Here is an 18,234-nt window from a genome sequence, read left to right on the forward strand (position 1 = left end):
GCTAACATGATACAGCCCAGACTCCCAGTACAGTATGAGTGTGGAGCTAACATGATACAGCCCAGACTCCCAGTACAGGCTAAGTGGAGCTAACATGATACAGCTCAGACTCCCAGTACAGGCTAAGTGGAGCAGGCACGGTGCACTCGCACTATAAGGTGGACATTGGCTGCGCTGATAGAAAGACTTGATCAATGAGACACATTTGACAGAAGTACCGGAAATCAAATAAATTCTAGTCCCGAACCATTTTTCATGTTCTAGTATTGAAAAAGTACAGAATGGTCGGTATACCATGCAACACTATTAGGCGGCCCGCCCAATACTTTTCTATGCAGAAAAAACCCTGCACACACAAACTTTACTTATAGTAACTAAGTATGACTGAGTTGAAATCTTTAGACTGGTCTTCAGGTTGTTTAAATCAGATCAAATCTCTCTCACACACGCCAGCTGTGTTTACTCTCCGCCCCTTCACAGTGGCCCCCTGCTGTAATTTACTCTCTATATTTAGAATCCCAGGCCAGGTAGACCACATTCAAAACAAACAACGAACACAACAACAGATCCTTCCACACAGCGGTGCACACAGCCCTGCAGGTGAACTAGACAGCAGTCTGAAGCACAGTGTGATACACAGCAGACCCAAGGAAACAGGCAAGGAAACAACAATGGCATACACTATACATATCTAAAAGGAGAAAGCAAAGTGGCAAACTAAACTAAATACGGGGAAAACACTTGAACATCAATATAAGATATGAATCCCGGAAAAGCTCCACTAAATAAAATGTACATAATCAGAGAAAATAAGTTGGACAGTCAACTGTGGTCAAGTTCAGGGTTGTGGAACATTCCCAGAGGTCAAAAGGTCACAAAGGAAAAAGCTCAAAGTAAAGTGCTAACCTGTGTGCGATGCACCAGAGGATTTCTGACTCGAGTCAGGTTCGGGGCGTCCTGGTACAGTTGGAAGGGTCCCAGGGGGCAGCGGCTGACCCCTCTTCAGCAGCTGCTTGTGCTCCTGCTGGCGGAAGCGCGGAGGGATCTCTCTTGGCGGGTAACGCTGTTGGGCGGGCGAGGGCTGGGACTGCTGCTGGGCACTGGAGGGGGGCGCGCTTGCCATTACTGCCACTGCTGCTGGTGGGGGGCACAGGCGGGGTGGCACTGGGGTTGGCGGGGGGAGGAGGGGTGGGGCTGTGCTTGGCTGAGTCTGGCACTGTGGAGGGAAGAGAGAGGAGGCAGGAAGTTAAGGCACCAGGCAGAAGCTGATTGATTTCTTCAACACACACCCATTCACACATCCATATGCTTAGCAGTCTATTGATGATACGGAGGCATCATCAGCTCACCATCCCTCCATCTTAAGCATTAGTAGGCTTAAGGCAAAGCCCACTAACTGATCTTAGATCAGTGTTTATAAGGACAATCACATCCTAACCCTGGAAAAGGGCCGTTTTAGAGCTACTCTTCCTCTGTGACCCCCCACCCATCCTACTGACCTAGCCGTGACTTCTCCTTCTCACATTTACATTCCACCCTGACCGTCTATTATGTCTCCGCTTCCAGCCCCTATGACAAACTCCACTCACCCACTTCCTCAGTCTAGCATTAACATAAGCCAGCTAGCACTGTTTAGCATGGTATGCTAGCTAATTACTCAACTCATTAATTTCCTCAGCAATAGCTAGCAAGCACCATTAAGCATGCTAGCTAAGTACTATTTTCATGTATTGCCTCAACTGTTTTAGCTTCTTAGCAGCCTAGCATGCTAAGTACTGTACTCAATTTCCGGGCTCAATATTAGCAGTATTGTAGGCTAGCACCTTAAGTATTATCAACAGTGGGGAAGTGCTCAAAAAGGTCAGGGCTCAATCTGTATGAGGAGAGACCAAGAAGCAAGAGGATCAGATTTGGAATGACAGGCATCAGGTGCATTATGGAAACGAGATGTATTCTGGTCATAATCTCTGTACTGGTGCTTACGTAATAAATGTGATAGTCAGCAAAGAGCCTACTGCCATTTAATTCATTAAATGCATGATAATGTTTACCATGCTAGTAAATTAGCGTTTTATTTTCAGGCACTAGAAAGGTCCTCCTGAAATGGACACAAGCATGGGGCAGAGCACTGACCTATTATACCAAGTAAAAAAGTCACTCTGGATAAGAGCATCTGCTCAATTACCAATATGTTAATGTATGTGTAAGTGTACTGAGTAGAAAACATGGTGAGAGTAAAAGACAAAGGGTTAAAAAACACAGCAAAAGAAGCTGACTGTACCGCGTTCTGACAAATTCCTTACAAACAGATTATTGATTCATTGTTTTATGTTCCACTGTTTTGTTATGCTTCCCCAAAAAATAATTCACTAAAATAGTGATCGAAATAACTTGGGAATAGAGGAATGCTCACAGACACACATTGACAGTAGTGGGATGCAAGTCTAAACAAAGACATGCCTGTTAAATCACACAGCCAGAGGGAGCAAGAGAGAAAGATCTGGCATGGCAACACTAGTAAAAACATCACCAGGATGCAGGAACACAGACCAGAAGCCAAACAAACCAGCGTGAGATTGTGATGTGTTTAGTAGTACGAGAGAATCCATGTGTGAGACAGGAAACAATCCTGTGGCTAAATATTCTCACAAAGTAAAAAGCTCATTATAAACTGGGTGGTTTGAGCCCTGAATGCTGACTGGCAGACAGCTGTGGTATATCAGACCATATACCACGGGTATGACACTTTTTTTTTACTGCTCTAATTACATTGGTAACCAGTTTATAATAGCAATAAGGCACCTCGGGGGGTTGTGGTATTGCGTTGCACCCAAGAACAGCCCTTGGCCGTGGTATATTGCCCATATACCACATACCCCCCCCCAGGCATTATTGATTAAGTAACCCACAGAAAATTATGTGTGGGTTCTGCGTATGACGCTGTATGGGAACGGTGCTGCTCCATTGACCACAGCCCAATGTTTGTGCAGTGAACAGCTCACACACAGTTATGTAACCGGGAGGCCCACAGTAAGGGGGAAGAGCACAGAACGGTGAACAGCTCACACACAGTTATGTAACCGGGAGGCCCACAGTAAGGGGGAAGAGCACAGAACGGTGAACAGCTCACACACACAGTTATGTAACCGGGAGGCCCACAGTAAGGGGGAAGAGCACAGAACGGTGAACAGCACACACACAGTTATGTAACAGGGAGGCCCACAGTAAGGAGGAAGAGCACAGAACGTTGAACAGCTCACACACACAGTTATGTAACCGGGAGGCCCACAGTAAGGGGAGCACAGAAGAGCACACACACAGTTATGTAACGGGAGGCCCACAGTAAGGGGAAGAGCACAGAAAGTGAACAGCTCACACACAGTTATGTAACCGGAGGCCCACAGTAAGGGGGGGGAAGAGCACAGAACGGTGAACAGCTCACACACAGTTATGTAACCGGGAGGCCCACAGTAAGGGGAAGAGCACAGAACGGTGAACAGCTCACACACAGTTATGTAACCGGAGGCCCACAGTAAGGGGGGCACAGAAGAACAGCTCACACACACATGTAACGGGAGGCCCACAGTAAGGGGAAGAGCACAGAAGCTGAACACACACACAGTTATGTAACCGGGAGGCCCACAGTAAGGGGAAGAGCACAGAACGGTGAACAGCTCACACACAGTTATGTAACCGGGAGGCCCACAGTAACTGGGGGAAGAGCACAGAACGGTGAACAGCTCACACACACAGTTATGTAACCGGGAGGCCCACAGTAAGGGGGGAGGAAGTGCACAGAATGGTGAACAGCTGAACAGCTCACACACAGTTATGTAACCGGGAGGCCCACAGTAAGGGGGAAGAGCACAGAACGGTGAACAGCTCACACACAGTTATGTAACCGGGAGGCCCACAGTAAGGGGGAAGAGCACAGAACGGTGAACAGCTCACACAGTTATGTAACCGGGAGGCCCACAGTAAGGGGAAGAGCACAGAACGGTGTCATACAAAAACATGTCTTTAACCTTTATTTTTAGCAGGAGTCATACTGAGACCAAGGTCTCTTATAAAGAGGCCTGTAATGACAAAATATACATATTAATACAACATGAAAAGCAGAGATACACAACAGTCATAGAAAACAAACAAACAATTTTTTTTCACAAGTAAGGTGCAAAGAAACTAACAGCAGATTTACCTAACTGTGTAGAGACAAAGGAATTTCCAGAGTTAGCCATCCCTGAGACTGGGGTAACCCCATTTTTTGGCCAGAATTTCTGGCGACCCAACCCCAAATCGAAACAACCTTAAAAGAAAAAAAGTACATTTAGATTCACATCCACAAATAACCTTCAATCCAAATATCTTATCGAAGCACCAATAAATACCTTTACTCAATGATAGATTATTAGAAAAATACTTTCTCAATACATTTGCATTAGGGATGTTACCGGTTAATCGGTTAGCCACCAAAACACATTTGACCGGTCTTGCTTATCGGTCTAGAGTAAATTTGCATAATTTTGTGGAATAAAAAAATAGGTTTGTGTGTATTTGTTAGTCTTCGTGCATTTTAATTTATCACAGGCGCACAGCAGACACAGCCTAGTTTGAGGAGCGGAATAGCCTACCATCTGTCAGACAGCACAAGAGTAGTTCCTCAAAAAGCCTGCGTAGGCTACTGGAGTGAATTCAGCACTACTTTGCTGTGTGAGGTTGAAACCTGAACGTTTTCACTTTACGTCAAATAAATCAGTCTTCCCTTGCTTCAAAGTAGCCTTGCGAACATCCATCCATAGAAACGGGGAGGCAATTATTTTATTGGTTTTCATATCAACATTCTTATGTTGTCCAGAAGCCAAATGCATTATCCTAGTCATATTAGCAACCCATCATAGTAGCTGCTATTATATTCCCCCTCTTTCTACGTTTCTAAAAGAGATGTCTGTCACATATGGAGCTGGTCACATTAGGTTCTGTTGAGAACGGTGTTTCCCGCTAATTGCATTTGGGTAAATCTCTGAAAATTAAGTTTTATTAGGTGCTTCATTATAGGAGTTGCGTGTTCAATAACAGGCTATAGACAATAACAGGCTTCATCAATAAGTGCATCGATGACGTCGTCTCCACAGTGACCGTACGTACGTATATACATACCCCAACCAGAAGCCATGGATTACAGGCAACCTCCTCCCTGAGCTAAAGGCTAGAGCTGCCGCTTTCAAGGAGTGGGACTAACCAGGAGGCTTATAAGAAATCCCGCTATACCCTCCGACAAACCATCAAACAGGCAAAGGGTTTTAAAATAAATACAGGACTAAGATCGAATCGTACTACACAGGCTCTGAACATCGACAGATGTGGCAGGGCTGACAAACCATCACAGACACAAAGCGAAGCACAGCCGAGAGCTGTCCAGTTACACAAGCCTCAACACCAGTATCCCAGAAACCCTAGACCAACTCCAATTTGCATACTGCCCTAACAGATCCACAGAAGATGCAATCTCTATTGCACTTCACACTGCCCTTTCCCCCCCTGGACAAAAGGAACACCTATTTGAGAATGCTGTTCATTGACTACAGCTCAGCATTCAACACAATAGTGCCCTCAAAGGACCCTGGGACTAAACACATCCCTCTGCAACTGGATCCTGGACTTCCTAACAGGCCTCCCCAGGTGGTAAGGGCAGGTAGCAACACATCTGCCACGCTGATCCTCAACACAGGGGCCCCTCAGGGGTGCGTACTCCAGTCCACTCCTGTACTCCCTGTTCACTCATGACTGCATAGCCAGGCACGACTCCAACACCATCATTAAGTTCTGATGACAGTGAAAAGGCCTGATCACCAACAACAATGAGACAGCCTATGGGAAGAGGTCAGAGACCTGGCCGTGTGGTGCCAGGACAACAACCTCTCCTCAACATGATCAAGACAAAAGGAGATGATTTTGGATTAAAGGAAAAGAGGACCGAGCACGCCCCCATTCTCATCGACGGGGCTGGAGTGGAGCAGGTTGAGAGCTTCCAAGTTCCTTGGTGTCCACATCACCAACAAACTAACAGGGTCCAAGCACACCAAGACAGTCATGACAAAACCCATTCCCTCTCAGGAGACTGAAAAGATTTGGTATGGGTCCTCAGATCCTCAAAAGGTTCTACAGCTGCACCATCGAGAGCATCCTGACTGGTTGCATCACTGCCTGGTATGGCGACTGCTCGGCCTCCTACAGCAAGACACTACAGAGGGTAGTGCGTACGGCCCAGTACATCACTGGGGCAAAGCTTCCTGACATCCAGGCGGTGTTAGAGGAAGGCCCTAAAAATTGTCAGACTCCAGCCACCCTAGTCAGACTGTTCTCTCTGCTACCACACAGCTAGCGGTTCCGGAGCGCCAAGTCTCGGTCCAAGAGGCTACTGAACAGCTTCTACCCCCCAAGCCATAAGACCCCTGAACATCTAATCAAATGGATTCACAGACTATTTACACCACTGCTACTCTCTGTTATTATCTATGCATAGTCACTGTAATAACTCTACCTACATGTACACAGTACCTCAACTACCCGGTGCCCCCACACATTGACTCTGTACCGGTACCCACCTGTATATGGTCCCGCCATTGTTATTTTACTGCTGCTCTTTAATTACTTGTTACTTTTATTTCTTATTCATATTTGTACTGCATTGTTGTTTCGGGGCTCATAAGAGAGTATTTCACTGTCAGGTTTACACCCGTTGTATTCAACGCATGTGACTTATAACGTTTGATTTGATTTTTAAAATGTGATTTCCCCCCTGGTTCTCACTCACCGCAGCAGAGCATCATTGTGGGCTACAGCTGTTGCCATCAGCCCCCTGACCAGCTCCACCTCAGCCTGCCTGCAGCATAGGAACCAGGCAGGAAAGCTCAAGCTAGAGTGTGCCTCGCATCAGACTTCTCGCTCTCTACCTCCTCTCTCTACCTCTCCTCTCTCTCCTCTACTCTACTCCCTACCTCTCCTCTACTCCCTACCTCCCCTCCTCGTTCATCCATTCCTCATTGTTTATAGCCAAAGATGGCTACATTAGGCCAAGCAGATGGAAGGCTGGCTAATTCTCCCCGCTGCTGATTCAGAGGGGATTTTCCTGTTAAAACTGGGAGTATTCTACGTCCCGCCTTTAAATAGAACAGTATTAGAGTGATGGGGACGGGTGGAGGGAGCAAAGAGGCGGGGCTAGCGGTCTGTTCTCTGGCTACACCAATCACAACATGGTGCAGAGAATAGTGTGTGTCACAGTCCCACCACCCCCGTGTCTGTCTATCTGTGTCTCTCTCTGAATCCAGCCCTCCCTCTGATCACCTTATAAATAGAGCACTATTCTTCCTCTGCACCCCTATTCTTCCTCTGCACCCCTATTCTTCCTCTGCACCCTATTCTTCCTCTGCACCCCTATTCTTCCTCTAAAAACAGAGTCTATGAGGTGTGATGAATACAGTGAAAGAGGTGGAAAAAAGTAGGAGATGGAAAGTGAGAAAAAAAAGAGATTACACAGTTCTAAGCTGTGCGATGAGCCTGTTTGGTAAGATACACAGTAGTCAGCTGGAGAGAGTTGTGTGGATTCCCAGTTCATCAAAGATGCACATCAAACTACGGCCCTGAGACCCTACACTGTAGGGCCTACAGCCTCACACAAAGGAAGGGAATGGGATCCCATTTTACACTTTAAAAGAGCCCTTTATTTTCTGACGATCTCACACACACCAGGGGTCACCAGGGGTCAAAATCAGCATTTTCAAAACACAATCAAAAAGATATGAATAAACATTCTGTGTTTCAAACCATTTCATCTGAGTTTTATTTTGAAAGTCAGTGTTTTTTGCTTCAATAGTGATTGGGGTGCAACTATAGTTTTCCTTCACAGAAAAGACATTAGTGAAACACATTCAGCAGACAGTAGCTTCATTTTCATCAGATGACCGAAGTGCAAAGCTATTTGGCTCAGTAGGGAGGGGTAGCCACACAAGTAGAAAAAAAGGAGGCCAAATGTCTGAAGTTTGAGGTGCCCTTAATCTGTCTGTCTCAGTGTCTGTGTGTGATCGCACCATGCAGACTGCTCTCCACTCATCAAATCGGGCAGGCCACACACACACACACACACACACACACACACACACACACACACACACACACACACACACACACACACAATTATAAGCTTTTCCATAGCTTACGTCTTTAAAATCGGCCAGAGAGAGGAACTGAATGGAGAGCTTTCATACCAGAGGCCTCGACAACAGCTCACACTGCTCTAAACAGGCTACTATTGCCCAATGTTTAGCGGGGAAACACATGGGTAGATCGGAGAGATTAATTACTAAGTATTCTCTGTTATAATGGGCTGCGTTCAGGAGAGAAAGTGTTCAACTCCATTTCACAGCAGTGGCGGGTCTTGGAAAGCAAGTCACTACAAGTGTTAACTTTAATACTGTGGCATATTGGGTTCAGGGAAGCTATGGATGTAATAATAGAATGCAGCCAAGAAAAGGATGGGATGTGTCATGGCCTTACCAAGAGGGCAGCGTGCAATAGAGCTGAATACATTATTGAATAGCTTCACAATGCAGACCAATGAATGACAGTCAATGTTGGCAACAAAAACAACATCTGTTGCTTATAGGTAACGTCAGTCATATAGATACCAGGCCTAATCAGAACCAGATGAGCAAGTCGATTCATCACAGAAGAACACTGTATAAAGATACTGATCTGAAAATAAGATAAGAGATGGAGGTTAATGTAACATTCATATAAGAACGAGAGTGTGTGTGCATTTACACGCATGTATCCGTCGATGTTTGTGTGTGGAGTGTGTCTCTCCCTTAGGGTCTCTGAAGGGCTCGTCTGTCTCCCCCTCCTCTCCTCAGCGTGTTGAGCTGAGCTGCCATACTGAGGAGAGGGCCTCAGAGGGGAGGTGGAGATGATGGGGCTTAATTAATCCTGATTAAATATGGGGCTGTAATTTCAAGGAACAGCTCTCTCCCAGGTGTCCTGATCCCTCAGAGGTCTGAGAGGCAGGAGGGCTGTAGTTTAGAGGAACAGCTCTCTCCCAGGTCTCCTGATCCCTCAGAGGTCTGAGAGGCAGGAGGGCTGTAGTTTAGAGGAACAGCTCTCTCCCAGGTCTCCTGATCCCTCAGAGGTCAGAGGTAGGAGTACTGTAGTTTAGAGGAACAGCTCTCTCCCAGGTCTCCTGATCCCTCAGAGGCAGGAGGTCTGTAGTTTAGAGGAACACAGGCTCCTGATCTCAGAGGTCTAAAAGGCAGGAGGCTCCTGATAACTCATATAGAGTTCTAAAAGGCAGGAGGTCTGTAGTTTAGAGGAACAGCTCTCCGAGGGCTCCTGATAACTCATATAGAGTTCTAAAAGGCAGGAGGTCTGTAGTTTAGAGGAACAGCTCTCCGAGGGCTCCTGATAACTCATATAGAGTTCTAAAAGGCAGGAGGTCTGTAGTTTAGAGGAACAGCTCTCCGAGGGCTCCTGATAACCCATATAGAGTTCTAAAAGGCAGGAGGTCTGTAGTTTAGAGGAACAGCTCTCTGAGGGCTCCTGATAACTCATATAGAGTTCTAAAAGGCAGGAGGTCTGTAGTTTAGAGGAACAGCTCTCCGAGGGCTCCTGATAATTCATATAGAGTTCTAAAAGGCAGGAGGTCTGTAGTTTAGAGGAACAGCTCTCCGAGGGCTCCTGATAACTCATATAGAGTTCTAAAAGGCAGGAGGACTCAAAACACCTTGGTCAGACTACTTATATTGAAATGGCACTATACTTTTATTCAACAATTTAAAACATTTTAAAGATGCACTATGCAGATATCACCCCACCATTTCCTGGTTTCTAAAATTCTAATAGTTCGCCTAATTTCAGTTTGTGACAAAACAAGCAAGTATAATGTAGAGAATCATTGTACCATTTCAACCACTATGAAATATATTTTCCAGAACCCAAAATATAGTGTTTTTTACAGCTGGTGTACAAAACCGAAAGTAAAATATGCAAAAATGACACTTACGAACGGGAACCATAGAAATAGAACACATAGAACAGATACAGTACACAGCTTCTTAGACTTGATTTAAATGAGAATGACTGATCTATAACACACATGTCTATGTAGATTTGGTCAGGTCGCCCAAAACGTTACATATTGCAGCTTTAAGGCTTTGAGTGTTTGTGTGCACCCAAGATGGAGGCCAGACAGACAGGATGAAGGCACAGGGACTGGAGCTGGTTCAGGTTAGCAGGACAGGAGACTTTTCTTTCACACACACCATTTCCCCATCATAAAACATTGGTGGAATGTGCTGGGGGAGTAGCTGCAGCTGGTGGCTGGGAGAGAGAGAGAGACCTGTTCAGAGGTGGAACTCTCAGTCACACACACACACGTAGGAGTGTGTGACAAAGTGTCAATGTTATACAACTGACCTAATGAGAGATCCAACTGGCCCACTGCGTCCCCTATTCCAGTAACCCATTAAGTCCAACTCCTCTACCTGACTGCCCAGTTTCCTACACTCCACTGCTACTTCACCTGCCCACTCAACCCTGCCTGTCCACCCCATACATCATCCCACCACAACTCCCTCAGCAGCCAGCGCAAGCCTTACACTCGGCCTGCTCGCCTCAACGTACACAGCTATAGATTAATGTCTTCCTGAAGGTAGTGTGGGTTATGGAGTGGTCGCTGGAAATGTCGGCTTTGGCTTGGACAACCCAGGAGTAGGTATTAACATGGATAACTGGGATCCCGGGACTGGTCACAGTTTCCCCAAAAACAAAATGACAAGACCCGGGAAATTAGCCTACAACACCCCCCCAACGCCGCATTAATGCAATTCCAAAAAATAAAAATACACAACATGCAGCACACACATAATTAACACTGGGGACTGCACACGCTGCCCACACACAGTTAATAAACCCTACAGGAAACATCTACAGCAGGCTACAGTAGGCCTACAAAATAACATGGGCATCTTCGCGCTCACATTTCGACAGTCACACATTTCACAGGCCTATGCACAGGAATAGTGACGATATCTTGGTTTTAAACGCTTTAAAGTGGGCACTGGAATTATTACTGGTATTGAAACTTGGCATATTTTCAGGAAAATATGAATCCTTACGAGTGAGTGAGTGAGTGAGTGAGTGAGTGAAAAATAAAACGGGCATCCATCACTGTAATGCCTAATGACAGCTCTCATATACAGCCATGGTCCCATCTCAGTCATTTGTATAATTCACATCACATGTGATTTGCGAGCCATTCTGCTTCACTGTTGGAGCTAGTAACATAAGCATTTAGATGCACCTGCTAATCTGTGTACGCGACCAATAAACTTTGGTCTGATACAGCTACATACCAGAGAGGCTGGTGGGAGGAGCTATAGGAGGACGGGTTCATTGTGATGGTTGGAATGGAATGAATCAAACACGTGCTTTCCATGTTTGATATCGTTCCATTATTCCATTCCAGCCATTACAATGAACCCATCCTCCTAAAGCTCCTCCCACCAGCCTCCTCTGCTATATACAATCTCAACAAGACATATATCAGCTCTAACCTAAACATACTCCTCGACAATACAGCATAAACAACTGAATGAATGCCCCCCTCGCCTCTGTTCAGTGATTGGCTAATATCCATCTCCACTGTATTCATTCTCATAGCGTTTAGCCGCTGAAGAGACAACATGACAGCGACGGCAGCATGTGGAATAAATTAATTCCTCCGGAATACACTGCCATTTATGGCTCTGCTGCGACACAAAGCGCTGGGTGTAATTAAGTCAATGTGAAACAGCAAATGAATCTTATGAAATGACAGCGTTGTGTCGCCGCAGATTTGGAATAACAATGTGATCTTATGGCGCTATGTAAATGTGGTGGCTGCAGCTCCGTCTGGAATGGATGCTGTGAGTATGCTCCCTCCTACTCCTCCTTAATCCATCCATCCATCAAGGTCTACCACAGACCTATCCATGCTAACAGAGTTACCGGGTATGTATCCCTATGTTACACTATCCCCTCATCATGCATCGCCAGGGAGAAAATGCCTCCACATGGGTGATGGTCCAGTAGACAGGGAGGACTGGTGTCTGATGGGGTGGGGGCATGCTACCTGCCATAGATAGGAGAGATTCAGGCACAGCTGTGTTTTAACACTAGATGGTAGTGGTGGTAGAAACTAAGGCACGGTTGTGTTGTAACACTAGATGGTAGTGGTGGTAGAAACTAAGGCACGGCTGTGTTGTAACACTAGATGGTAGTGGTGGTAGAAACTAAGGCACGGCTGTGTTGTAACACTAGATGGTAGTGGTGGTAGAAACTAAGGCATGGTTGTGTTGTAACACTAGATGGTAGTGGTGGTAGAAACTAAGGCACGGCTGTGTTGTAACACTAGATGGTAGTGGTGGTAGAAACTAAGGCAAGGCTGTGTTGTAACACTAGATGGTAGTGGTGGTAGAAACTAAGGCATGGTTGTGTTGTAACACTAGATGGTAGTGGTGGTAGAAACTAAGGCACGGCTGTGTTGTAACACTAGATGGTAGTGGTGGTAGAAACTAAGGCACGGCTGTGTTGTAACACTAGATGGTAGTGGTGGTAGAAACTAAGGCACGGTTGTAATACTAGATGGTAGTGGTGGTAGAAACTAAGGCAAGGTTGTGTTGTAACACTAGATGGTAGTGGTGGTAGAAACTAAGTCATGGTTGTGTTGTAACACTAGATGGTAGTGGAGGTAGAAACTAAGGAATAGTTGTGTTGTAACACTAGATGGTAGTGGAGGTAGAAACTAAGGCACGGCTGTGTTGTAACACTAGATGGTAGTGGTGGTAGAAACTAAGGCATGGTTGTGTTGTAACACTAGATGGTAGTGGAGGTAGAAACTAAGGCACGGCTGTGTTGTAATACTAGATGGTAGTGGTGGTAGAAACTAAGTCACGGCTGTGTTGTAATACTAGATGGTAGTGGTGGTAGAAACTAAGGCACGGCTGTGTTGTAATACTAGATGGTAGTGGTGGTAGAAACTAAGTCATGGTTGTGTTGTAACACTAGATGGTAGTGGAGGTAGAAACTAAGGCACGGTTGTGTTGTAACACTAGATGGTAGTGGTGGTAGAAACTAAGGCAAGGTTGTAACACTAGATGGTAGTGGAGGTAGAAACTCAGGCAAGGTTGTAACACTAGATGGTAGTGGAGGTAGAAACTAAGGCACGGTTGTAATACTAGATGGTAGTGGAGGTAGAAACTAAGGCACGGTTGTAATACTAGATGGTAGTGGTGGTAGAAACTCAGGCAAGGTTGTAACACTAGATGGTAGTGGTGGTAGAAACTAAGGCATGGTTGTGTTGTAACACTAGATGGTAGTGGTGGTAGAAACTAAGGCACGGCTGTGTTGTAACACTAGATGGTAGTGGTGGTAGAAACTAAGGCATGGTTGTGTTGTAACACTAGATGGTAGTGGTGGTAGAAACTAAGGCACGGTTGTGTTGTAACCCTGGATGGTAGTGGTAGAATACCTCTCGCTCTATAGAGACAGAGAAATGGCTATGAACCAGAACTGCATGGAGAGAGGCTGATGAGCTGTAACTAGGTCACAGCCAGGAAGACACTGTAGAGGTAGGAGACTATCACCAAAGGCAATACATGCTGCTTTCACACTAGGGACTGGCTGATGGAAACCATACATTTATCCGTTATTTTACCAGGTACGTTGACTGAGAACACGTTCTCATTTACAGCAACGACCTGGGGAATAGTTACAGGGGAGAGGAGGGGTGAATGAGCCAATTGTAAACATAAGGACACGTGTGTCTGTGTGTACTCGTCAACTTTTTTATGTGACAATCTAGCCCCCTTCAAACTAACCTCTGGACTTCAAAGCCAGTTCCACTGTGTTTTTTCATTGTTTCCCTCTAAATCAGGGACTGATTTAGACCCGGGACACCAGGTGTGTGAAATTAATGATCAGGTAGAACAGGAAACCAGCAGGCGACAGACCTCGTAGGGTAGGAGTTGAATATCCCTGGTTTATACAGATGCACATATGACTGTACTAATGTATTCATAAAAGTCTGTTGACCTATGCATTGATATAATTGTGTTTGTATGAGTGTCTATACTACATACACAGTCCCAGTGGAGGTCAGTGAGGCAGAGAGAACTTATTTATATGAATGTACTGTATGCCTTAGCCATGTGGGTACACATGTGCCTTTTATGTTGATGCGCACTGCTTACTGTATGTGTAAACTGTAGACAGGAAACGAGTGTGTTCTCGCTCACTTTCACACAATACTCTCTCAGTTTCTTTCATGTACTTTGTTCTCTTTCCTTCAGACCCTTTCTTTCACTTTTGACATTTCCTTCTCAGGAATATGTTTGTGACAAGCCAGGTGAATTTCCTTCTGCCTTTTTCACCCCACTCTCTCTATTCCTCCATCCACCCCCATATATATTCTCCTCCTCCCTCCACCAGACCCAGGTTGGGCCTCCCCATTCCAACCACAGTAGAAAAGTGCAGTATTACCCTGGTGGCCTCTCCCTGCCTGTTGTTACCCCTATCCTGCACTTTCACACTGACCCTGCTCTCCTCAACAGTCAACACCACATTCTAATGTGTCACAGCCAGCTTTCATGAGACTTTTCAGCCATACATGGCTTGGTGGAAACATGCTAACCAAGAAAACTAACCCAGATTACTGCTAACTGGATGGAAACAGGCTAACTGGATGGAAACAGGCTAACAAAGCTAACTGGATAGAAACAGGCTAACAAAGCTAACTGGATGGAAACAGGCTAACAAAGCTAACTAACCCAGATTACTGCTCATTATTGCAGCTCAGCAGCACAGACAGGCTCCAGTAGATGCAGTCCTGCAGCCAACTATACCCTGTAGGGTTATTACACTAAGATGTCCCTTCCTCATCTTGACCTTTAAACCCCCACTTCCCCAACCTCCTGTTAAGTGCTAGAAGGCCGTTACAGGACCATTAACGGATGCCCTAATGAGCTTTCCTAGAGACTTTCTCTCAAAACATAAGCCCCTCCCGGCCCCATCTGGCCAGTCACACCACATAACAGGTCCTCTCCCTCTCGCCAGTCCTTCTCTCTCGCTCATTAAGAGCTTTGGCACAGAGGGAAGTGAGAGGATGTGTTCTATCTACAGTGCTCTGGGTTCAATTCACTTCAAAACCCTGCCAGCTAAGTGCACACTGTGCATACTCTCACTTTCTCTGTTGCTCAGACTGTCATTCTCCCTCCATCCCCTCTCTTTTCAATCAGTCAGTCAGTCAAAGGTAATAGGAGGTAGGAGTGGTTGCAGAATGTTGGAAAAGATGAGAACACACCTTTGGTTTTCTGTTCAGTGACCTAGAAAGAAAGAGGAAGAACATATTAGCAACAGATTTTTTTAAAGAGTTCACGTAAGAAACACAAGTACAAGGGACGACAGGTGAAAATGAGCTGGCTGGATAAAACTGCCACATTTATTGAAATGTTGATGTGTAGGCCTATTGTCCCTGTCAAATACACATAATAAAGAAAGGAGTCCTAACTGAAGTACGTGTTTTATGTCAATATTTAAAGCAACAGACAATCAATAGGTCTCCTCTCTCGGAGTTAGCCTGCTAGCGTTAGCATGCTACTGGGTTGGCTGCCTGCACTTCAGCCTTGCTCTGACTGAAAGCCAGCCCATTCCATTGGAACAGAATGTTCAGGGAAATGTTCTTATTAGCCTATTATAATGCTACATGTTTTATGTTCATCCCTCCACCGGCTGAGCTTAGGGGCTTTTGCCTGGTGGGTCATGTGGATTAGTTAGCCAGAAAGTGAAATAAGAGGCAGACAACACACACACACACACAGGTACAGTGGCGTATGCAGGAACACACACACACTGGCCAGCTCCCCCCTTCAGCTCTGCTTTCCTCAGCCTCACAGGAGGCTGCATGTGATAAAGAGAAGCAGCATGACACGTTAGCCTGTTTAGCCAACGGAGTGGAAAGGGATCACTTACTGACACGGTTCAGAGCAGAGGGAGCGAGGGAGGGTGAAAGAGGAGAGGAAGAGAGCAGGGCACAGGGTAGAGGCTGATATCATCACCTTGCTTTGTGTAAAGCTACACCATTAAAACAGGGGTTGGTGCTTGTATGAGGTAGTACCATAAAAATGCGGGTTGGTGCTAGAGGTCGACCGATTATGATTTTTCATGCTGATACCGATTATTGGAGGAACAAAAAAAGGTCGATACCGATTAAATCGGACAATTTTTATTCATGTATATTTATAATAATGACAATTACAACAATACTGAATGAACACTTAATATAATACATCAAAATAAATTTAGTCTCAAATAATGAAACATATTAAATTTGGTTTAAAAAATGCAAAAACAAAGTGGAGAAGTAAAAGTGCAATATGTGCCATGTAAAAAAGCTAACGTTTAAGTTCCTTGCTCAGAACATATGAAAGCTGGTGGTTCCTTTTTAACATGAGTCTTCAATATTCCCAGGTAAGAAGTTTTTTGTTATAGTTATTATAGGACTATTTCTCTCTATACCATGTGTTTTTCCTTTTATTGACTAGTGGATGTTCTAATAGGCACAGCCTAATCTCTGGAGTTGATAGGCTTTAAGTCAAATGCAGGAAAGTGCTGTTTGAATGAATGCATACGAGCCTGCTGCTGCCTACCATCGCTCAGACAGACTGCTCTATCAAATCAGAGACTTAATTATAATATAATACCACACAGAAATACGAGCCTTAGGTCTTTAATATGGTCAAATCCGGAAACTATCATTTTGAAACACGGAACTGTTCCGTATTTTATAGAACGAGTGGCAACCCTAAGTCTAAATATTGCTGCTACATTGCACAACCTTCAATGTTATAATTATGTACAATTCTGTCAAATTAATCACGGTCTTTGTTAGGAAGAAATGGTCTTCACACAGTTCGCAATGAGCCAGGCAGCTCAAACTTCTGCATATACCCTGACTCTGTTGCACCGAACAGAATGCAAGAGAAGTGACAATTTCCCTAGTTAAAAGAAATTCATGTTAGCAGGCAATATTAACTATATATGCAGGTTTAAAAATATATACTTGTATTGATTTTAATAAAGGCGTCAATGTTTATGGTTCGGTACACATTGGTGCAACGACAGTGCTTTTTTCACGAATGCGCTTGTTAAAACACCCGTTTGGCGAAGTAGGCTGTGACTCAATGATATATTAACAGGCACCACATCGATTATATGCAACGCAGGACAAGCTAGTTAAACTAGTAATATCATCAACCATGTGTAGTTAACTAGTGATTATGTTAAGATTGATTGTTTTTTATAAGATACGTTTAATGCTAGGTAGCACCTTAGCTTGGCTCCTTGCTGCACTCACATAACAGGTAGTCAGCCTGCCACGCAGTCTCCTCCTGGAGTGCAATGTAAGCGGCCAGAATGGGTAAAAAAAAAAAACGCTGATTTCCGATTGTTATGAAAACTTGAAATCGGCCCTAATTAAAAATCGGCCATTCCGATTAATCAGTCGACCTCTAGTTGGCGCTGTATGAGGTAGTATGATAAAACAGGGTTGGTGCTGTATGAGGTAGTATGATAAAACAGGGGTTGGCGCTGTATGAGGTAGTATGATAAAAACAGGGGTTGGCGCTGTATGAGGTAGTATGATAAAAACAGGGGTTGGCGCTGTATGAGGTGGTATGATAAAAACAGGGGTTGGCGCTATGTATGAGGTAGTATGATAAAAACAGGGGTTGGTGCTGTATGAGGTAGTATGATAAAAACAGGGGTTGGTGCTGTATGCTAGTATGATAAAACAGGGGTTGGTGCTGTATGAGGTAGTATGATAAAAACAGGGGTTGGTGCTGTATGAGGTAGTATGGTAAAAACAGGGGTTGGTGCTGTATGAGGTAGTATGATAAAAACAGGGGTTGGTGCTGTATGAGGTAGTATGATAAAAACAGGGGTTGGTGCTGTATGAGGTAGTATGATAAAAACAGGGGTTGGTGCTGTATGAGTTAGTATGATAAAAACAGGGGTTGGTGCTGTATGAGTTAGTATGATAGAAACAGGGGTTGGTGCTGTATGAGGTAGTATGATAAAAACAGGGGTTGGTGCTGTATGAGGTAGTATGATAAAAACAGGGGTTGGTGCTGTATGAGGTAGTATGATAAA

The 18,234-nt window shown here is 44.9% G+C and overlaps 1 protein-coding gene across 9 annotated transcripts in view; it reads right to left on the bottom strand.

Annotated features, from left to right (window-relative positions):
* Positions 1 to 912: 912 nt before the first annotated feature.
* LOC123998646 (vegetative cell wall protein gp1-like) overlaps positions 913 to 18,234 on the bottom strand; it is a 29,687-nt gene continuing 12,365 nt past the window's right edge. For 3 of the 9 annotated variants that reach the window (XM_046303708.1, XM_046303707.1, XM_046303706.1), the window contains exons 3-4: positions 15,389 to 15,410; positions 913 to 1,216 (exon numbers count right to left, since the gene is read on the bottom strand). In XM_046303708.1, coding sequence (XP_046159664.1) covers positions 942 to 1,216; positions 15,389 to 15,410 — 297 coding nt within the window. In that variant the 3' untranslated portion in view covers positions 913 to 941. Of the gene's footprint in view, positions 1,217 to 4,266; positions 4,307 to 9,791; positions 10,369 to 15,388; positions 15,411 to 18,234 lie in introns of those variants that run through there. The other 6 variants (XR_006832305.1, XR_006832304.1, XR_006832307.1 and 3 more) reach the window with 3 other exon arrangements.

This window comes from Oncorhynchus gorbuscha, linkage group LG16 (genome assembly GCF_021184085.1).
Source record: "Oncorhynchus gorbuscha isolate QuinsamMale2020 ecotype Even-year linkage group LG16, OgorEven_v1.0, whole genome shotgun sequence".
In the NCBI taxonomy this organism is placed as follows: domain Eukaryota; kingdom Metazoa; phylum Chordata; class Actinopteri; order Salmoniformes; family Salmonidae; genus Oncorhynchus; species Oncorhynchus gorbuscha.